At 34.5% G+C, this 21,027-nt stretch overlaps 1 protein-coding gene across 1 annotated transcript; it reads left to right on the forward strand.

Annotated features, from left to right (window-relative positions):
* The first annotated feature begins 2,654 nt into the window (after positions 1 to 2,654).
* LOC111911431 (uncharacterized) lies at positions 2,655 to 6,009 on the forward strand. Its single transcript, XM_023907209.3, has 7 exons — positions 2,655 to 3,066; positions 3,235 to 3,367; positions 3,506 to 3,595; positions 3,703 to 4,365; positions 4,461 to 4,791; positions 4,992 to 5,073; positions 5,545 to 6,009. The coding sequence occupies exons 1-7, from the start codon at positions 2,845 to 2,847 to the stop codon at positions 5,755 to 5,757; spliced, it is 1,734 nt and encodes a 577-aa protein (XP_023762977.1). The 5' UTR covers positions 2,655 to 2,844; the 3' UTR covers positions 5,758 to 6,009.
* The last annotated feature ends 15,018 nt before the right edge of the window (positions 6,010 to 21,027 follow it).

Genomic DNA, 21,027 nt, shown 5'->3' on the forward strand with positions numbered 1-21,027 from the left:
TACATACCAAATATAGTTATGGACTTAGACACCTTATCCAACACATTTTTGTTTAACATGAATGTTCCTCGTCAATACTGGGGTGAGGCTGTCCGATTTGCAGTTTATCTCATGAATAGAACTCCATCCAGAGTCATTGATTTTAAAACTCGTCTTAAAAAACTTCAAGAACTCGTGGAAATCCCAGCAAACGTCGATCTTGAACCAAGGGTTTTTGGTTGCAAAACTTATGTACATCAGAACCTTGGTAAGCTAGAACCTCGAGCTGTCCGATGCATCTTCCTAGGGTACGCTGATTTCAAGAAGGGATACCGTTGTTATGACCCTACAGAGAAAAAATGTACATCACCAGAGATGTGGTATTTCATGAGAATATTCAATTCTTTGAAGATAGGAGTTCTCTTCAAGGGGAGAAGATAAACAAAAATGCAGGAAGAGAACCCGTATGAGTTCAGTGAAGAACCAAATCTACAAGGTGAAACCCCTGATACTCCGGACAACAGAAATGAAGCAGAAGATAATGGAACACCTATGGATGAAACTAGTGAAGAACTAGATGATGTGGTGGTTGAAGATCAAGAGAATACTACTTCCCCACCGGATCATGAACCGTCGACGTCTTCGGATCCCTCACCAACCTCTAACCATAATGGCTCTATTTTGCAGGCTAACCTGAACAATGACATCCCGCAAGAACCTGAACCAAGATATCCTGTAAGACAAAACCGTGGAGTCCTGGTAAAGAGATATCAAGCAGATCTCAAAACTAAGGAAAAATACCCCATCAACAACTTTGTTTCCTCCCACCGACTTGCAAAATCTCAAGCGTACTCGTAGACTAGTTGTCATCTGTGTCTATACCAAACCATGTTCGTGAAGCCTTGAAAGACGAGAAGTGGAAGAAAGCAATGAACGATGAAATGGAATCCCTCCAAAAGAATCGTACTTGGGAGATGGTAAATCTCCCTCAAGGAAAGAAACCGATAGGATGTAGATGGTTATTTACGGTCAAAATCGACTCGAAAGGAAATATTGACAGGTACAAAGCGAGACTCGTTGCTAAAGGGTACACTCAAAAATATGGTATCGATTATGGAGATACCTTTTCTCCGGTAGCAAAGATAAATACCATTCATATCCTTGTATCTATAGCAACAAACCAAGACCGGCCTCTTAGACAATTTGATGTGAAAAATGCATTCCTAAACGGTCACCTAGAGGAAGAAGTGTATATGGAACCTCCTCCCGAGATAAATTGTCAAGGCAAAGTATGTAAACTAAATAGAGCGTTATACGGGCTAAAACAATCTCCGCGAGCGTGGTTTGGGAGGTTTTCTAACTTTATGAAGAAAATCGGGTACAAACAGAGTGATGCGAATCACACTCTATTCATAAAAAGACAAAAGAAGAACATAACAACATTGATTGTATACGTGGACGATATGGTTGTCACCAGGAATGACTCAACAGAGATATTAAACCTCCAAAGGTTTTGGCGACAAAATTTGAACTCAAAGATCTTGGAAATTTAAAGTATTTTTTGGGTATAGAAGTCGCAAGGTCCAAGCAGGGCATATCTATGTGTCAAAGAAAGTATTTGTTAGATCTTCTAGCAGAAACTGGGATGCCCGATCGTCGACCAGCTGACACACCTATGGAAGTAAACCACAAATTAATGATTCATTCGGATCAGGTCCCAATGAACAAAGAAAGGTACTAACGGCTGGTCGGGAAGTTAATCTACTTGTCTCATACTCGTCCAGACATAGCATATGCTGTAAGTGTTGTTAGCCAATTTATGCACGCTCCGAGTGAAGATCACATGGAAGCTGTTTATAAAATCCTGAGATACTTGAAGTCATCTCCAGGAAAAGGACTCCTTTTTTCAAAGAATCAAAGCAAAGAGATAAGTGGATTCATAGATGCCGACTGGGCTGGAAATAAGACCGATGGAAAATCAACATCCATATATTTTACTTTTATTAGAGGTAATCTGGTCACATAGAAAAGCAAGAAACAAAAGGTTGTTGCCAGATCAAGTGCGGAGTGTGAACTACGTGGAATGATTCATGGTGTATGTGAACTTTTATGGATAAAACGAATATTGAGAGACCTCGATATTGATCTCACAAATCCAATGAAATTAAGTTGTCACAATCAAGCAGTTTTTAAGAAAGCGAACATATATATATTCGTTTTTGAATGAATACTTGTAATTTCATTTTTTAGAGTTGCGAACCAGTGACATTTAAAGAATGCTCAAAATAAATTTTGGGATAAACTATGTGGGAAAAGTTTCAAAAATACTATTTAAATACGATTGTGCTATAAGTCACCCTTCACTCACAATAATGAATATAAAAAACACTATTCTCCTCGTATGGAGAGGTACACATATTTTGGGGTATGTATAGAATTGCTTTTATATAAGAAAGACTATTTGTAGTACTTGGCAAGCTAGAACTTTATCAATTGATGATAGTACTTTTTTAGTTTTTTACTTCTCTAAATATGATATATAGTATATTTATGATTACCTTTGTTTTTTAGGTAGGTGCACAAAAATTGAAAATAAAAACTATTGAGATTGCTTTAGGCGTCTTTATCAAAATTTAGTCAGATTTCGGGTCAAAAAAGAAATATAAATAGCGAAGAAGAAAAGAAAATTATCGTGTGTCAGTCTCTTGAAGTTCAACAAAACACCATCATGGGCCTCGTGACACCACTTGTCTTTTGCTCTTTCTCTCTCTAATTTCCCCTCCCAGATGCCCGCCATTTTCTCCGTAATCGCACTATAATGATTCACTGTAACCACGATTGAAGCTGTAATTTCCGCCATTAACAATGCAGGAGCTAAGATTTCAAGATCACAAAATCAGCATTACCAGTAGCCAGTCGAGATCGAGCTACGGCGGAGGTGGTGCTGGTGCCGGTGGTGGTAGTCCTGACTCCGTCATATTCTCGAATTTCAGCCTCTTTTCTTCTTCCGCTTCAGCTAGCGTCGAGCGATGTTCTTCTGCTTCAGATGCTCTTGATCGAGATTCCATCGTCTCCGAAATGTCTCTGGTAATTATCACATTAGAGATTACACTAAATATAATGTGCTATTGTAATGTACAGTATTTTTAATTAGTGTGATTTGTGTTCCTTGTTGGATCAACAAATCTAGGGATGATTAAACTTCAAATTCGTCTGGTTCGAAGCGTTTAAAATGTCTTTTGATTTGTGGCACAGCATTTGTCGGGACGTGGTTTCCGTGATTCCTCCTCCTCCGCAAGGGGTCCAGATCCAGATCCAAACAATAATTCTACAGTAGTTAGGAGCGGAGGTCAGCATCCAGTAAGCAAAAAAGCCGAAAAAGCAAAAGGTATAATACATTAATACAATAAACATTCTCATGGCCATGTTTCAATAATTTAAGCAAATTGAATTTTGAAGATTTTCCTTTAACGAAAGCAAATCATAGAGGCAACTTTCCTTTTTATTTTTTCTATTCTACATGCAGCTATAATAGATTACACTGATGTCGAAACACATGGTGAGAAGCATCAAATACTAGATTCAGCAAGGAGCTCCTTCTCTCAAGCTCTAAAAGGTATTATCCTAATAAAACTTTGCATCTTAACATGACTTTTAAGTTGTAATCAATAGCTACATGGTGAATTAATCAGAAAGGTGGGTTGTCATTTTGCTGTTTTACAGATTGCCAAACACGAAAGTCAAGATCTGAAAATCTATCAAGGAAGTCAGACAGGAGAAGACCAACATCTTTAGATCTCAACAATCAAGTGATAAATGTAACCACATCTTCTCCAAGACTTGCTATGAAAACCTCTGTTTCAAGTCGAAAAACAAGCTTATTCCCAAGTCCTGTGACCCCAAATTATCGACCTCCAAACATGAAAGGATGGAGTTCAGAACGTGTGCCTTTACCTACAAACACTAACAGAAGACAAGTGAGTTCTGGATTGATGTCTTACAATAGTGGAAGAACACTTCCTTCCAAATGGGAAGATGCTGAAAGGTGGATATGTAGTCCAGTTGGAGGAGAAGCTAATTTAAAACAATCAATTCAACAGCCACAAAGAAGACAAAAGTCAAAGAGTGGTCCACTTGGGCCACATGGATCTTCATTCTACTCCATGTATTCCCCTGCTGTACATACATTCGATGGAGGAAATATAGGAAGTTTAAGTTTGCTCAATGGATCTCCATTTTCAAGTAGAATAAATTCAAATAACAATGTTGATCGAAATGTGAATAGTGGAAACTTCCCTTCATTGACTGAGCCATGTATGGCAAGATCAGTCAGTGTACATGGTTGCTCTGAATCATTGAGTCAATCATTATTGCGTATAACTCAAGGTTAGCTATTTCTATTTCTATTTCTATTTCTATTTCATCAAGAATTTGATAATGGAGTTTGGGTTTTTGGTTTTTTAATTATGAGTTGTTTACAGATGGAAAAACTGGTGATGTTTCAAGGAGAGATATGGCAACACAAATGAGCCCTGAGGGAAGTCCATACTCGTCTCCTAGAATGAGAAACTCTATTTCTGTTTCCAATTCTCTTACTGTGGATGAGTTGCAGCAGATCCGAACCTCTAAAGCAGATGTGAGAGATGTACAGGTGGATGATCAGGTCAGTTTGTCAAGATGGTCAAAGAAAACTAGAACTCGGATTCCGGGCAGGCGGGCAGGGTCAGACATAGTGGATGACTGGAAAAGAAAAGCGTTGGAGGTTCGGTCTGCAGATTGGGAAGTTTCAGAGATGACTAAAAGTCTTTCAAAGTATGTCAACTCTTCAGTTCTCTTTTTGGTTTAAGAAAAAGAAAAACTGAAAATACAATGCTATAATTTGGTAGATATTCTAAAGCACCATGTGCTAATATGAAAAAAAATTGGAAAACAATGTTGTGGTATTAAGAAATGAAACAAGACATGATAACTAGAGTTAACTTACACATTCTTTTACTAATTCTCTTTTCCAGGGTTAAACGGGAGGAAGCTAAAATTACTGCTTGGGAGAATCTCCAGAAGGCAAAAGCAGAAGCATCCATACGAAAACTTGAGGTCTATTTTTCACCTTTTTAATATTTTATAGTACATGTACTAGCTCTTGATCTTTCTCTTGCTAGTGCAAAAGACGAAAATGCCCTCTTTATCTGCTTCATTGAAACATTCCCATACTACGCTGCGTTCGTCATACAGAATGAGAGTTCCGTGATGGAACTGGAACTAGAACTGGATTGGACTGGACAAACTGTCTAGGGCTATTTTTAAATTATGAGGATAAAGAGGGGATTTACGTCTTTTTCATAGGGGAGAGATTGAGACCGAGTCCATGTCCTACTTTTTTGAATAGGACAACAATTGCAATTTTTGTTCGTCACATTGGTCCTGGTCTCGGTCAAAGTCAAATGTATGCCGGTCAAAGTCAAATGTATGCCGGACACTGACACAGACACAGGACGCAGTGCGAGACAGTCTGTCATGTTATGTCATGTCATATTTGTTATCTGATTTTGGTTATGTGATTCACAGATGAAATTGGAAAAAAAGCGATCGTCTTCCATGGATAAAATTATGAGCAAACTACGATCAGCTCAAAAAAAGGCACAAGAAATGAGAGGGTCGGTTTTATCTAATCAAGTTCCTCGATCTTCAACTTCTTCTTCTTCACACAAGGCCATCTCACTTATCAGGACTCCACAAATAGGTTCCTTAAGTGGCTGCTTTACTTGCCATGCATTTTAACAACCTATTTGTAGATGCCTTGTAGGTAATTCCTCTTTGCTCTCTACTTATGTGCTAATTTTTTATTATCATTTATGTATCTCTAATATCTCATTCATTTCCTACATGTGAAAGTAGAATTTTTTTTATCATTCATTTTATGAAATTGTATTTTAATGTAATGTTCTATTTCAGTTTCTTTTTTGAAATAGAGATATGTTAAGGTATTGATTCCCTTCTACGTGAATGATAGTAACAAACCGTGTTGTCTCATAGTTTGCGTAGAATTTTATTTTGTATTATAAAAAATGGTAACATGTACTATCTAAACAACCGGCGTGCTAGGTTAATCGTGTAACTCCATTCTTCAACCGCCACCGCCACGCAGTTATCCTAACTACCTCCACAACCAACCTACCGTCGCTAGACCTGACAATTCGTATATTCGTGTCATGAAAACGTGTCAGCCACGAATTTGATACGATACGATTACACGATCATAAATAAGCTTTATCTCAATTTTTAAGATGTATTCGTGTCGTGTAGTGTCTCTCACAGATTCTTGTCTTCATATCTGAAATTGCCAGGTCTAACCGTCACAACCACCGCCACTGCATACTGCCACTGCCGCCACCACTACCCACCACCTCCACCACCACCTGTCACCACTACCAGCCCACCACCACCGCCACCACCACCCACCACTTTCACCACCACTACCATCACCTCTACTACCACACACCTACCATCGCCACGGCCACCGATATGAATGCTCAATTAATAAAATAAATATTTATGATTTTTATAGTTTATATAGTATATCTTTGCAAAAGTAAACAAAACAGACAAAAAAGGGCAATTCTGTCATTTATATGGATTACAACTCCAATTCCTAACAATTCCTAACAACCGAATAGAATATGGAATAAATTTCAATTTCATTTATGTCAACCAAAGAGTATATAAAATTAAATTTAAATTCTTGATATATAAAACTAAATTTAAATTCTTGATATATTCTTTTCCATTTTCAATTCCAATTCCTTTGGAAATAAGTCAATAACCAAACAACACCTAAGAAATTAGCAATAAAAGGCTGGAAGATATGAATTATGTAAAGAACACGTGCAAATGAATAAATTCTATACGAGATTCCTGTAACTTTTTTTTTTTAAATAAAATATCTTGGAAAATTAAAGAAAGAAGTAATTTTATTGGATTTACCAAAATGATGATTTTGACTAAAACATTTTTTTCATTTATGTTCTTAAATATCGAGATGTGACAGAAATATGAAATTTAAAATTTCAACATTCCTTACTTTTGGTTCATTTCCGACTTTAGTTATTCGATCAATTAATTAATGACTACATTCATTTCGGACAACAGAGCATTTTGCATTTGCAGCCTTTTTATTCTATTTGGGCTTTAGCATGTTTCAAAGCACCTTGAATACACACTTCTTTGTTCAACATCAGTTCGTTTTTAGGACTCGTTTTTCGTACCAGAATCAATGATGTTATGCATTATATAACTTCATACTACACATGCTAACATGTTGATTTGACTTATGATATCAACTTTGATGCCTTGGTTAACTTGATGACTTCCAATTTAAGCTTATAGACAAATCAAATACATTTGTCTCTCCAATATCTTGAAACGAGTGACATTACGTGTATAACAGATATGATGTTAAATATTTATTTAGATGTTACTATTTTTACCTTCATAATAAAGTTATATTGTTTGTTGTCAATCATGTTAGCAGTTACATATCGATCTCCTACTCTGATTTGGAAACCTATTGACATAGAAAATCAACCTTCTCCAATTGTTTAATGTGTGATTAACCGAGTAGTTACATATCGATCTCTTACTCTTATTGGAAACCTATTGACGGGGGAAAATCAACATGGAATAACTCGGTCTAGTGGAATTGGTATGTTGCAAGAAACAATAAAGTTTGTAATTTATTCGAAGTTACGGTGACTTCAATACTCTAAACATAGGAAAATAAAGTGGAAAAGAGTGTATTTCTCTATGGAAAGGTAAACATGTTTCATATGGCGAGGTTGTATAAAAGGGCGATGAATCAACAAATGGTTATCAAATTTTTTGATGTAAATTGTGTTGTGGGGTGATATAATCTAAAACAATTATGGAAAACAGATTTTGCAGCAGATCAGTAAATTTAAAATTTAACTTGAAAACCATGGATCCAATTAGACAAAGATTATCAACTTATAAAAATCATAAGATGTTTAGAAGATTTACCCTTGAAGCGTAGATCACACCCAAAGTAAGTTACATCTATGGACTATGGTGTGTATTCACACAACCAAATCAAGATGAAAACTTCATCTTTAACTACAAGTAAAGCACGAAAGGACACATTTAACTCTTAAAAGTCTATACATCCAAGTGGGTTTATCAACTTTGGGAACCTCTGTGTGTATGTGTGTGTGAGAGAGATATGTGTAATTCCATAACTAGACGAATATCGAGAATGTTAAAATTATTAAGTTATAATTTTGACAAATATATATTGTAGAAAATGATTAGTTATTGACATTAAATATGTAATAATATTTCATACACTTAGTTGGTATATAAAATCCAACTTTTTTGAAAAATATTGTAAAGTAAACATATACTATTACAACTATATTTTGCAATCTCCTCTGCTGCTTATGTATAAATAAAATTAAATATAATAATAATAATAATAATAATAATAATAATAATAATTATTATTATTATTAATTAAGTTAAAAATTATTTATTTGGTGAACGTTAGTACCTAGGGAAACATATGTACATGAAACATCTAAAATGCATTATAATAATAATAATAACAATAATAATAATAATACAAAGTTACTTGTTTCAAAAATATTGTTATTAAAAATGACTTTATAATTACCATAATATTCTTCAACTATTTTTATTTATTATAATATCCCTCTTAATTATATAATACTTTTCAACAGTTTATATTTATTATACTATTACTCTGTCTTATAACATTATCATTCTATCACTCTTATTTATATATTATTTTATTTTTATTTTTTGACTAATAATCTTTAAATACTAGAAAAATATTAAAAAAATATATTTTTATGTCTATTAAAATTACACATCAATTAATTTAAAAGAGAATAATCAAAGGATGGTACTTTATAACATCAATCGAACATTAGCTTTCATAATATTGAGTACATGTCAGAAGCGTTGTTCATTATAGATCTTTATGATTTCATCAAATACTTTTATGTTAATATTTAATTATTTATAATATTTAATTATTTATTATATATTATTTATGTCATCCATCAATACGTAGCAAATATTTTAATTATTTTGGGTTTTTGTTTCGTTAATGAATCGTAAGACCACAACAAATAAGATATTATGCATGACATCCATTACTACCTAAAAAATGCATAAAACAGAAAACATAATAATAATATATTTGACCAAAACAATATAAAATAAAATAAAATATTGCTAATGTCTTAACCTCTAAAGTAGAGTTTTGCGTCTTCTTCTTCAAACCAAAACTATATACTCTACAATCATAGTAGAGTTTTACATATACATATCTATATCAATTAATTATGTATTATAAGTTAAAAGAATTTTGAGTTATAATGATTAATTAGTTGGAAGATAAAGTTTTACTATTAAAATTGTAACATCCGTTGTCAGATATTTTTCTTTTCAGTCCTTGTGTTTTAAAAGTTTGCATAAAAGGTCCTTATGTAGGGCGTAAGTTAACAAGCTTTGGGGCGGGTCAATATTTGAGTACGCTGGACGTACATATGGGTATGCCGGGCGTACTCATGTTGTCTCCAAAACCGTAATCCTTTGGTTATGACCACTATATAAGCAACATAAACCGTCTTGGAACTTCTCATGACCAACCTCCATATCCCCCAAACCCTAAAATCGAACTCTAGCTTGTGTATGAGAGTTTTGAAGCTTAAAAAGTGATTCTTGAGTGTTTTGTGTTAGAAGGAAGATCACTCTAGTGGTGGTGGTGCATTCTACCTTGTAGATCCAGAAACTTCATCTCTTTGTGCACCTTTTCAAGGTATAAAGTCCAAATCTTGGAGTTTATTTAGTTAGATCTTGCTTAGCCTTGTATTTTGGTTCATTTTATCCCAAAGCTTTGATATTTGTGAGTATGGAGTACTCCATAGCTGTCCTTTCAGACATTCTAAGATGTATAAAGTCATAAAAATGTTAGCTTGGCCTTTTCCTTTCTTCCATGCAAGAGAGATGGGGCTTTAATGAAGTAGAAAGTCAAGGTTTTTGGGTTTTAGCTCCTTGTAGCCATGCAAAGGCTTAACATAAGAGACTTTATGGATTACGATTGTTTTTTATATGGAATCAAAAATGAAAATTTTGGTTTGAACATTTGGATGTTACAAAATTTCAATCCAAAATTTCCATTTTTAATCCCATATAAAAAAAACAGTTTTCATAAAAACAATCTCATGAAAAGTCATAATGTCAAATACAATTCCACATCAAAATATCAGAGTGTCCCAAAATATCAAGTAACATAATCTTCTGAAAAATGTGTAGAATCAAGCCTTAACTTTCCCACAATCATCAGAAGTAACAACAACTGTAAGCACAAATTTTAGTGAGTTACCCAAAATATCACACACATCACAACATATAAAACGACTACGGGTTATCAGCAACCCTGGAGACTACCCGAAGTCTCAGTTGGAAAAACAGCACGCCCTGTGAGTTATCAGCAACCCTGTAGACTACCCAATGTCTCAAAACATATAAACAACGAAAACACAGTAATAAGACTTAGAATTAATTGGTCGTCACATATATATACATCTATTCTACCACATAGGTAAGAATAAGTGATGAGACTCACTTGACACCGATGACTGATAAAACTTAGACACGAACTGCCGAAACTAGACTCTGCCTAATAATTACACCAATTTAAACCTAATTAGAAATTAATGAAATTCTCACACCTACTAATCCAAGGCCGAGTCTTGTCCATAACTTGGGCTTAAGAAACTTGTGCCCCTTTCAAGATCCAAAACCCTCACAATTAACCAAAAAAGGCACATTTGGTCAAAAGTCAATAGAGGTCAACGACAGACGTACGTGTGACATACACATATCTACACTGGGTGTAGAGCGTTGGGCAAGATGATTCGCGATCGACATGGGTGTCACACCCCAAAACCACGAACGGCGGAAACGTTCAGGGGTGGAGGACGTCATGTATAGTATCACAACGGTGTAATATAATAAACAAGCAACAACATCATCCATTGCATTATAAGTAGAGTTTTAATACATGTGTGTTCTTTCATAATGTACAACAATAAAATGAATAATCAAAATAAAAGACGAGACTTGTCTGCTCCGTCTTCTCAAAACCTGGCCATCGTACCTGTCTACTGTTGACCTGAGAATACAAGTTATTTTGAAAGAGAGTATCAGCTTTAAAGCTGGTGAATTCATAAGTAATTAAGTGTTGTTGTCTTGCTTATGAAAATCTATTATGAAGGACATGTAAACCTTTAAATGAAAATGTTGATGTAAGTATGAAAAACCCTAGAAAATCCCTTATTTTCTATTAGTTTGAGATGTAGTCTTTCTACCAAGACCCGAATGTTTTGTTAGGACAATGTAGTCTTCTACCAAGACCCGAATTTTTTGTTATGACAATGTAGTCTTCTACCAAGACCCGAATGTTTTGTTATGATAATGTAGTCTTCTACCAAGACCTGAATGTTTTGTTATGACAATGTAGTCTTCTCCCAAGACCCGAATGTTTTGTAAGTAAAATGATAGTTTTTCCTTCAATTGTTTAGTACTAAAGTACTTAGTCTAACTAATCGTTTATGTGAAAGTATCACGAAATAAAGTAAACAGGAAAATGTACTACTGTAAGTGTTGTCACTGGGTACTAGGACTAACACAACATCGCATTAAGCGAAATATGTAACCTAATGAACATCCGAAGATTGTCCAGAACAAGTATTAATGTAAGTGGTACTACTGTAAGTGTTGTCACTGGGTACTAGGACTAACACAACATCGCAATAAGCGAAATATGTAACCTAATGAACATCCGAAGATTGTCCAGAACAAGTATTAATGTAAGTTGTACTACTGTAAGTGTTGTCACTGGGTACTAGGACTAACACAACATCGCATTAAGCGAAATATGTAACCTAATGAACATCCGAAGATTGTCCAGAACAAGTATTAATGTAAGTGTCATCGCTGGGTACTAGGAGTAACACAACATCGCAATAAGCGAAAGGTATAACCTTATGAACAATCGAAGATTGTCCACTTGTCCTCTGTAGCAGCAGCATGTGGGTGGAGGGGTTAGCCCCGGTTATCGATCTACCTAGTATAAGTAGTAACCTTAGACCTCCGTAGATGGTCATCGACCACTGGTGCTAATCAGTGGGGTTCGGAATGGTAAGTCCCGCCGAGATATCCCATTGAACCGGGATAGGAAAGGTAATTTACACAGAAAGTACTAATAAATCATCCTCGTAGTTCTAAGTACAAGTATCCAGGTAAGTAAATACAGGATAATGCACCTATGTAAAAGTGTTCCTGTATGGTATTCATGTAAGTGTGTTCATGTAACAGGTAAGTATATGTAAACATATTCATGTATCACGTAATCCTAAGTAAGTGTACTCATGTATCATGTAAGGTATTGGTATAGACTCATGAATGAACTGACTCTTGTGTGATTCCTTGTAGTAGTAATAATGTTTGATATCTTCTAACTATCCCTATGATAGTTAACTTAAAGGTAATTGATTGTTTACGTAGGTTTATGCACTCTTGCTACCCAAGAGTATTGGAAACTAAATGAAGGGTGAAAACTATAATTTCTAACATATATATGAACATATGCGCATAAGTATAGTTTGATTCAAGAAGGTAAAATAATGGTTTTGCCAGATATCTAGGAGTTTTGAACAATAATTGAGAATGACTTGATGTCATTTTAATAAACATTTCAAAACTAATACTTTTGTTATCTAGGTATTTTAAGATAGAAAACCACTTCATTTGTCACCTTTTGAAATATGTGAAATCTACTGAGTGAAAACACAGTTACAAAATACATAAGATTGATTTAATAACATACTGTTTTCTACTTGTATTCCCCGCATTAAAACGTTTAAAATCATTTAAAACATTGATTAAGGGGTATGAACTCACCTGTTGTGGGTGATACGGATGAACTGAAGAGGTAGGACTGCTAGGTGTCAAGTGAAGTCTTGAACACACTTATGATCCTAGTTAACATATAAATTCACATATATGTAACAAATTAGTCTATAAACAACTAATAAACAAGTCAAGACACCCTAGGACATGCTAAACACCTTTATCAAGTGTTATTAGCCTCTAGGATTACATTTAAGTGTTTGTAGGGGAAGCTATTGTGTGTAGGGCTCAAGGAATGCTCCACCATGAGGTTCACGGCCCTAATGACCCTACTAAGTGAGTTTACTGTTGTTAACTCATGAGTTTACGGTCGTAAACTCATGAGTTTACGGCCGTAAGCTCACACTTATGTTACCATTTGATGTTTGATGCTATATAAGGCCCTAATAAGCATTTCTACTTAATGGCTTGGTCTATGGAAGAGTTTAGGGCATAATATAACTCCTTTTAGGAGTTTACGGCCCTGGGACCATATTCCCTTGGAGTTTACGGCTGTAAACTCCCTTGGAATGATGTTTTTGATGCTTTCAAGTCCCATACTCACATAGGATATGTTCTAGGCAATTGTTCAAGGCTTTAGGAGGAATTATGGCACCATTTGGCACCATTTATTGGAGTTCACGGCCCTAGAACCTTTTGGGCCGTGAAATCTCTTTCTCCCTTGAATCTTAATTGATTTGGTGGTCTAAACATGTAATGTAGGCTTCTAGTTTGAGATCCGAGGCTTCGAGGGACTTTGGGACACCTTTAGCCCTTAAAATGGAGTTTACTCCCCAAGTGTTCTTGGGCGGTAAAATCCCGAATCTTAGGGTTTTGTTTGATTTCTAGTCTCAAACACACTAGCATACAAGCCTAAGGTAGTTACCTAACATGGGGGAAAGACTAGGTAGCATTTAAGCCACATATAGGAGTTTACTCTCCAAGAACGTTCTTGGGCGGTAAACTCCCGAATCTCACAGATTTGCTATGTAATCTAAGTTATTAAGCACATTATAAGCATTATAAGACAACTAGAGAAGTGTACTCACGATTTGGGATAAAAACCTGAAGATCCGTGAGAGAGAAAATGGCTTTTCTCTAGTTGGAAATGCGAATAATGAATGAATTTGGTTTAGAATTGTATTTATAGTCCTGAGATATTTTTGGCAGAAAATATTTTTATTCCCGAAATGATTTCTACTATGACAGAGTGTTGGAATAACAGTGTTGCACGAAACCCTAGTGCATCCACTCTCCTGATATCTCCTGAAGTGTAAACCATGAATTACTCAAACTTATCCGAAAAGTCTGAAAATTTACTGTGACTGTTATAACTTCTATTGAAGTGATATTGTTGGTTCAGAATGGAAATTTCGGGTTGTCACAATGGGATATGCTGCCCGTAACCAGAAGTACGCTTGACGAATGCAACGTTTTCCCATAACTTATTTATTAAGGTGTTAATCATTAAGACACCTATTCCAAATTCAGATCTGGCCATGAAGAGACATCTTCATCCATAAAGTCTCTAACTTTAAGCCTTTTCATGGATACAAGGAGCCAAAACAAAAAGCCCTAAGCTCGGGACAAAAAGGAAGCAAATGGGGAGCTGGAAGCGGGAATGAAGAGGCTAATACAAAAAGAAGACACAAAAAAGATGTTGTTGGACAGCTTGACCCCTCGTCAGTATTTTGACCATATCTCATGACTCGTAACTTCGATTGGCGAGATTCAAAATGATCTGAAATTCAAGAAAAATTGCAGATGGATTTAGTGTTTGTACCAAAATGTGAAATCCAACAACCACGACGTCGTGATCATCACCACGACGTGGTGAATGGAAACTTTGTGATTGTTGAGCTAAATTGGAGAATACGGAATTTCGATGAGGAAAACGGCGTAGTGGCGGCCAACCACGTTGTGGTGGCCAAAATTTGACAAGTATATATATATATATATATATATATATATATATATATATATATATATATATATATATATATATATATAGTTAAATTGTAGTTAATTGCATGGAATTGATTTACCTAGCTATTTAATATTTATCATCATTAAATTTTTAGAGCTAGTGATTAGTCACATCCTGGTATAGGTGATAAGTTAGAAACTTAATTGTGTTAGAGAGCAGTATTTGATCATAATATTTTCTCAAGTACTAGACTTGACCAAAGAATAGTAGTCTATAGATTCTATCATTCAGATTCCAAATGGCCTTTAAAATCAATTTAGTGTCCTTAACTTGCATGATCACTGGGGTTAAAGTTAGTGAATTGACTTATGCTAGTTAGTCTGATCATGATGACTAGTAACTTTTATTTGGTAACTAACGAAATTAATCCATTGTCTTGAAATTAACCATAGGAAACAGGAGAGATTCGAAGCCAAATGAAAGTATCCTTTACTCCTGATTTAAAATCGTCTTTCTAGTTGTTTACTTTAGTAATTAATTGAGTATTTTAATTAAGTTAATATGAACTTCTAAAATCAGATAAAACCCCACCTCTAGTTGTTTTTCTTAGTTTAGCTTTTAGTAGTTGTTTTATTAATTAAATACAATTCCATATGATCGACACCCGACTTAGTTACTATTCTATAATCCGACTAGATACACTTCCTATTAGTGCTTAGTTAGTTAACTTTTGTTAGGTTATAAATTCAAAAGTTGATAGTTATAGTTTAGGCACATCATATATTCTTCATTTTCTTTAGAAAAATATTTCCAAAAAGATTTACTTTAGTTAAAAAAAATGAAAAAGTCAAAAAACATTTTTTTTCTTTAAAAACCAAAACGTCCGAAAAGATTTTATTTATTTATTTTTCTTTTAAAAATCAATATTTCTAAAAATATTTTATTTCTTTTCAAAAATCAAAAATATCAAAAATATTTTTTGTTTGTTGTGAAAATTTCTTTTTGATGAATACTTTGTATTCTAGATTGTAATAAAGGAATCGATGGTATATTTGCAATTTTTTTGTTTAACCCTTGACATTCTAGGTTAATACCAAATTAGTATTATGATTATTCGAAAACTATTTTTACGATCAAATTTGTTTTCGCTATGAATTTATGAGAAACTCGTTTTCTCTATTCTTATCTCCCTTTCATACACAATTCACACATACATATGCAAAACTCATTAGATCCCTAGTCTAAACAAACAAGAATCATGGTCTACCGAAAACTTTGTGTTTATGATCTTGAAGTCATTGTTACCATGATTTAAATGATACCCACAAAACAATACCATTAATGACGTGAGGATCTTCCCAAAACTCTGTGTTTATTGTTTTATCTTTTAGCATGTAATTGACGAAGGAAACTCTTTGTGTTGCGCTACGCCTCTGCATAATGTTCAAAATCTCACACTTCAGTTCTTTTCAATATGTTATTGAAATTGACCACTTCCAAGTCATTTCTTTCATAGAGATCCATGTTTTATTTAATGAAATGAGATTAGTCTGGACATTTTCAATCCTTTAATTACTTAAATCTAACTCATGCTTACTTGGAGATGATTATACTGATCACTCAAGGATTTTCATACATATCACTCCTCTTATGTTAATCTACATATATATATTTGGAAACAAGTATACCCTCGATACCTATAAAAAGAGGCCCTTCGATACTTCTTTATAAGTATTAAGTTATAATTCATTGGAAACCATACAAGCACTTCGATATCTCTATTGATGTCGAAGGAAGAGAATATTTGCTTGATATTATATCGCTTTTATATCAAATTTTATTTGGTGTTATGACTTCTAGATTTTTTTTTTAAACTTTGATTCTATCTTTTTATTTGGCACACTATTGCACTAGAATGCTCGAGGTTTCAAGTAATACCAACGTGAGCCAAGATTCTACAAAGTCTAGTTTATGATTCCATTTATTATTTCAGTAAGTGGATATGACCCTACCTTTTCTGTTCTAGTGACAAAATCTAGAATGATGTTCAATGTTTGCTATATATAAAAGTGACTGTTGCATGAATGCTGTGAACTTAATGTTGCTTTATCGTCTTTTGAGGGAAAACACTCATTGCTTTTACACGTGGCAGATAAAGATGATGTATCTTTAATTACCTACATTCCATATGGCATTTTCTAGTGGCTATAGATTGTAATTCAAATTTGACACCATAAAAGGGGGAACAACGATTCTTTCATCTTTTGAGAAATTAATTTGATCATTTTCAATCGTGTCGTAAATTGATTTGTTTGATACTGTTGATGAAGATACCTCTACTCCTCAAATGAAGATTTAAGCCAATAATGTCTAGTTTAATCCCGATACATTTATCCTGAAGGTCTTCAAATGCTTGTTCAATGTTTGAATGAGTTTGTTCTACATCATGCTCTTTCTACATCTTTTGCTATTCCAATGAAGTGGTTATCGCTTGCATACACAACAACTGTGTACAACAAGAGTATGGAAGTGATTACGTTTCAGATGGAATCAAAGGGGAAGAAAAATCTATCGAAGAAGCAATTTTCTCAATTTAGAAGTTGATGGTATGTTTTTTTCCTTCTTCCGAAAACATTCTAGCAATGTTGCAAGAAAATGGGGTATTCTCCTTCAATTACATTGATCAATGATTTTCAAAAGTCGATATTCCGATCACTATGGAGCTTTTTATTTGGGGTAATCTGTCACACCCCCAAACCAGGATGGCGGAAACGTCTGGAGGTGGATGACTTTAATGAACAGTATCACAACATAATGTACAATAGTGATCAAAACAAACACAACCATCATAAATATAATTGAAAATGTTACATTGCTATGATGTCATAACAAGAAAAATACAAAAGTAATAAGATAAGTTGAACTGTACGAGTAGGCCTAGGTAGTTATGTAATCAGATCTAGGATGGATATAGCCTAATCAACTATATTCATCCAAGATGTGACTAACATGTGCTTGGGAATAGTCGTGGTGAACATGTCTAAAACTTTCCAACACCCCATACAAAGGAACTATAGAACCAAACATAAAGTTTAAAATACTACATGAGTGTTTTATGATACTATAGAACAATACACCTAGACACCTTACATGCTTCTTATACCTCTATTCTTACATGGTTGACGTGGCTGGATTTCACCTAATCGGAGACCCTTACTTTGCCAACAATAGGAATGATGGATGGATTGAGGAGGAGCCTGAGGAGCAGGCCGAGGCTGATGCACCAGCCACCGAGGAGGACACGGAGGAGGGTCAAGATGGTGATGAGGACAGTGACGAGGACCTAATGGAGGAGGACTCCGATGCTGACTTTGAGGTTAGCAACCTACATTTTTACATTCGCAACCTGTACGACCCTATGCCCGAGCCGAGCTTTCAGGTATACCGCCATCCAGGTGGTCCATTATGGATGCACACTCCTTGTAAGAGGATACCTCCCTTTCGTAGATACAAGATTTTTCTGACAGGTGTACCACTCCAGGGACCAACACCGCGCTGGGAAGAGGACCTACACATATGGAGCCACGAGCATGGCCAGCATTCCCCATACGGTATGTGCCGAAAGTTCTACGACCTCCGCAACGGCGGTTCAGTTGACAGGGCTCTCCTTGTCATGATTCTGTTGGATTAGATGTCTAAGCACATAACTATTATTGGTATGTACTCGACCCGAGAGTAGCATGGTCGATTTGGGTTGCATATAATCAGGACATTTTGTTAGGATGGACTCTTGAGAGAAGGTTATATATGATTTATTAATATATTATAAGTTAAAAATATTAATATGAAATCATATGTTCTAATTAGTATTGATCAAGAGTTAATTTGGAATTAATTTAGTGATCAAAAGAGACTAATTAAATCTATGGGGACTAATTATGGTAATTAGTTATATTTATATGTGTTGGGCTTATTATCCATGTTGGACCAAGTTTACGTATGGATACATAAAGAGTTGGGCAACATATCATAACACCCATGGGTATGGATTTAGGTTATACCCATGACCCTTGAAATCCAACATATACATACATGCTCTTAACCTAAAAAACGCCTACATGCTTGTTCTTGGAGTTCATGGGTGTTTTTGGGTGCATGGAATTCTCTCTCAAGTTCCACCTTTGTCCATGATGTGTTGTGACTTCATTTGAGGCTTCCACACAGTTGAGGCTAAGCTCTTTAAGGCCAAATTCATCAAGTTCTACAAGCTACATAAAGAGGTAAACTTCTAACTAGTATTTTATGTAGTTTATATCAATTGTATGCTAGTTCTAGGCTTAAAGCTTTGGAAACCATTTGCATGTATAATTAGTGAAAACATAGATCCAAAGCTTCTAGGGTTGTATGTGCACCATAGGATGTTGTAGTATACAAAACCCATCAGTGGTATCAGAGCCATGGGTTGTTTTCTGTTATATTGATGCAAATGTTTGATTTTCAATGTTGAAAAAAAAAGAAAAAAAAACAAGAAGTTTGATAAATTTTAAGATAATTACTTGTTTTTGTGAAAAACTAATTATTTATTTTTGTGAAAAACTAATTATTTGTAAAATTTGAATCATTTGCTATAAGAGTTGAATTAGGTCAAATTTAGTAAAAGATAAAATGATATGATTATTTTATTAGTTTTAAAAGTTTGATCTAAAGAGTTTTTTTTGAAACCTCCATAAGTTATGGATATGAAAGTTTTTTTTTTAAAAAAATTTGATTCAAAGTTTTTTATGGAGTTACAAAACTTGGTGTTAATGTTTTAAAGAATTCCATAACTTGTTCTAAGTTATGGAACATGAAAAGTTTCATCATAAAACAAACATTTAACTCCATAAGTTATGAAATTCAAAAGTTTTCAAGAGTCACAAAACTTACCCTCAAGTTTTGGTATTTGAAAAAAGTTTTTTTATAAAAAAAATTAAATTCTAAAACCCTTGGGTTCATAACTTAAACAATTAATTAAATAGTTTTAATTTTGAATTTAATAATTGGAATTATGATGTTTTGTTGAATAGTTCAAATTAACTCTTATGGACTTTATTAATAGTTAATTAAAGCGTTTAATTAAAAGAGTATTATTAAATCTATAAATATATGGTTTGAGTTTAATTAAATTAAAAGTATAGTTTAATTAATAGATTAAACCACCATGTATTTTAAATGTCTAAAATACACTCTTATACTATTATAATATTAAAAGTTTAATATTTATATATATGTATAAGAGTAAGTCAGCCTTACCGTTAGTAGGTCTCATTCATGAAGCCAATTTATAAGGGGGGGGGGGGTATAAGGTTACTACCTATACTGATGAGATTAAAACAACCTTTAATCTACGAAGATCGATTAGATCTTGAACAAGTATGTAAATATAAAACTGTATGAACGCAATAATAAGAACAAGACAAGATGGAATCAAACGTGTCGAATGAATAAACAAAATCCTTCTTTGCACGAAAATCTTTGATTTTCCCAAATTCCGTTGCTAATTATTTACAGGCTGTATTATTACTTGGTGGTTAATTATGAAGTTGTGGTAAAAAACAATCCACGTGGCTAATTAATTCAAAAAAAAATGCCGTTTAAAAGGATAAGACAAAAGGTTGCTGACTCGGCGGGAGTTAAAAGGATTGAAATTCAAACGACAGTAAAAGTGGGCGCATGTGAATTTGAAACGGCCGTGCTCTTACTGACACTTGTGGACGCGTGTGCGAAATCCAAGCGTTATCATACTGGCATTAAAGGCGCGTGTGGAAATGGAAACGGTTTTTCTCTCTGAAACGGCGCTTGTTGGGTTGCGTGATCCTAGGAACCTGACACTCTCTCTCCTACGTGATCATCGCACGCCTCAACTGTCATCCATCTGTCACTCAAGAACCCGTTTCGTATTTCCATAAGAGATTTGAAATGATTTTTTTTCTCTCCTATCACCCACTATAAAAAGCCGTCTCCACCACCTTTTACCTCTTTACTACCTCCAAATTTCCAAAGAGCAAATACTCCCAAACAGTTTCCTGTTCATCATCTTCTTCATACCTGCAAAAATGGCTGAATCCTCTTCCGTTCATGCTACTTCA

This window comes from Lactuca sativa, chromosome 4, assembly GCF_002870075.4.
Source record: "Lactuca sativa cultivar Salinas chromosome 4, Lsat_Salinas_v11, whole genome shotgun sequence".
Taxonomy (NCBI): domain Eukaryota; kingdom Viridiplantae; phylum Streptophyta; class Magnoliopsida; order Asterales; family Asteraceae; genus Lactuca; species Lactuca sativa.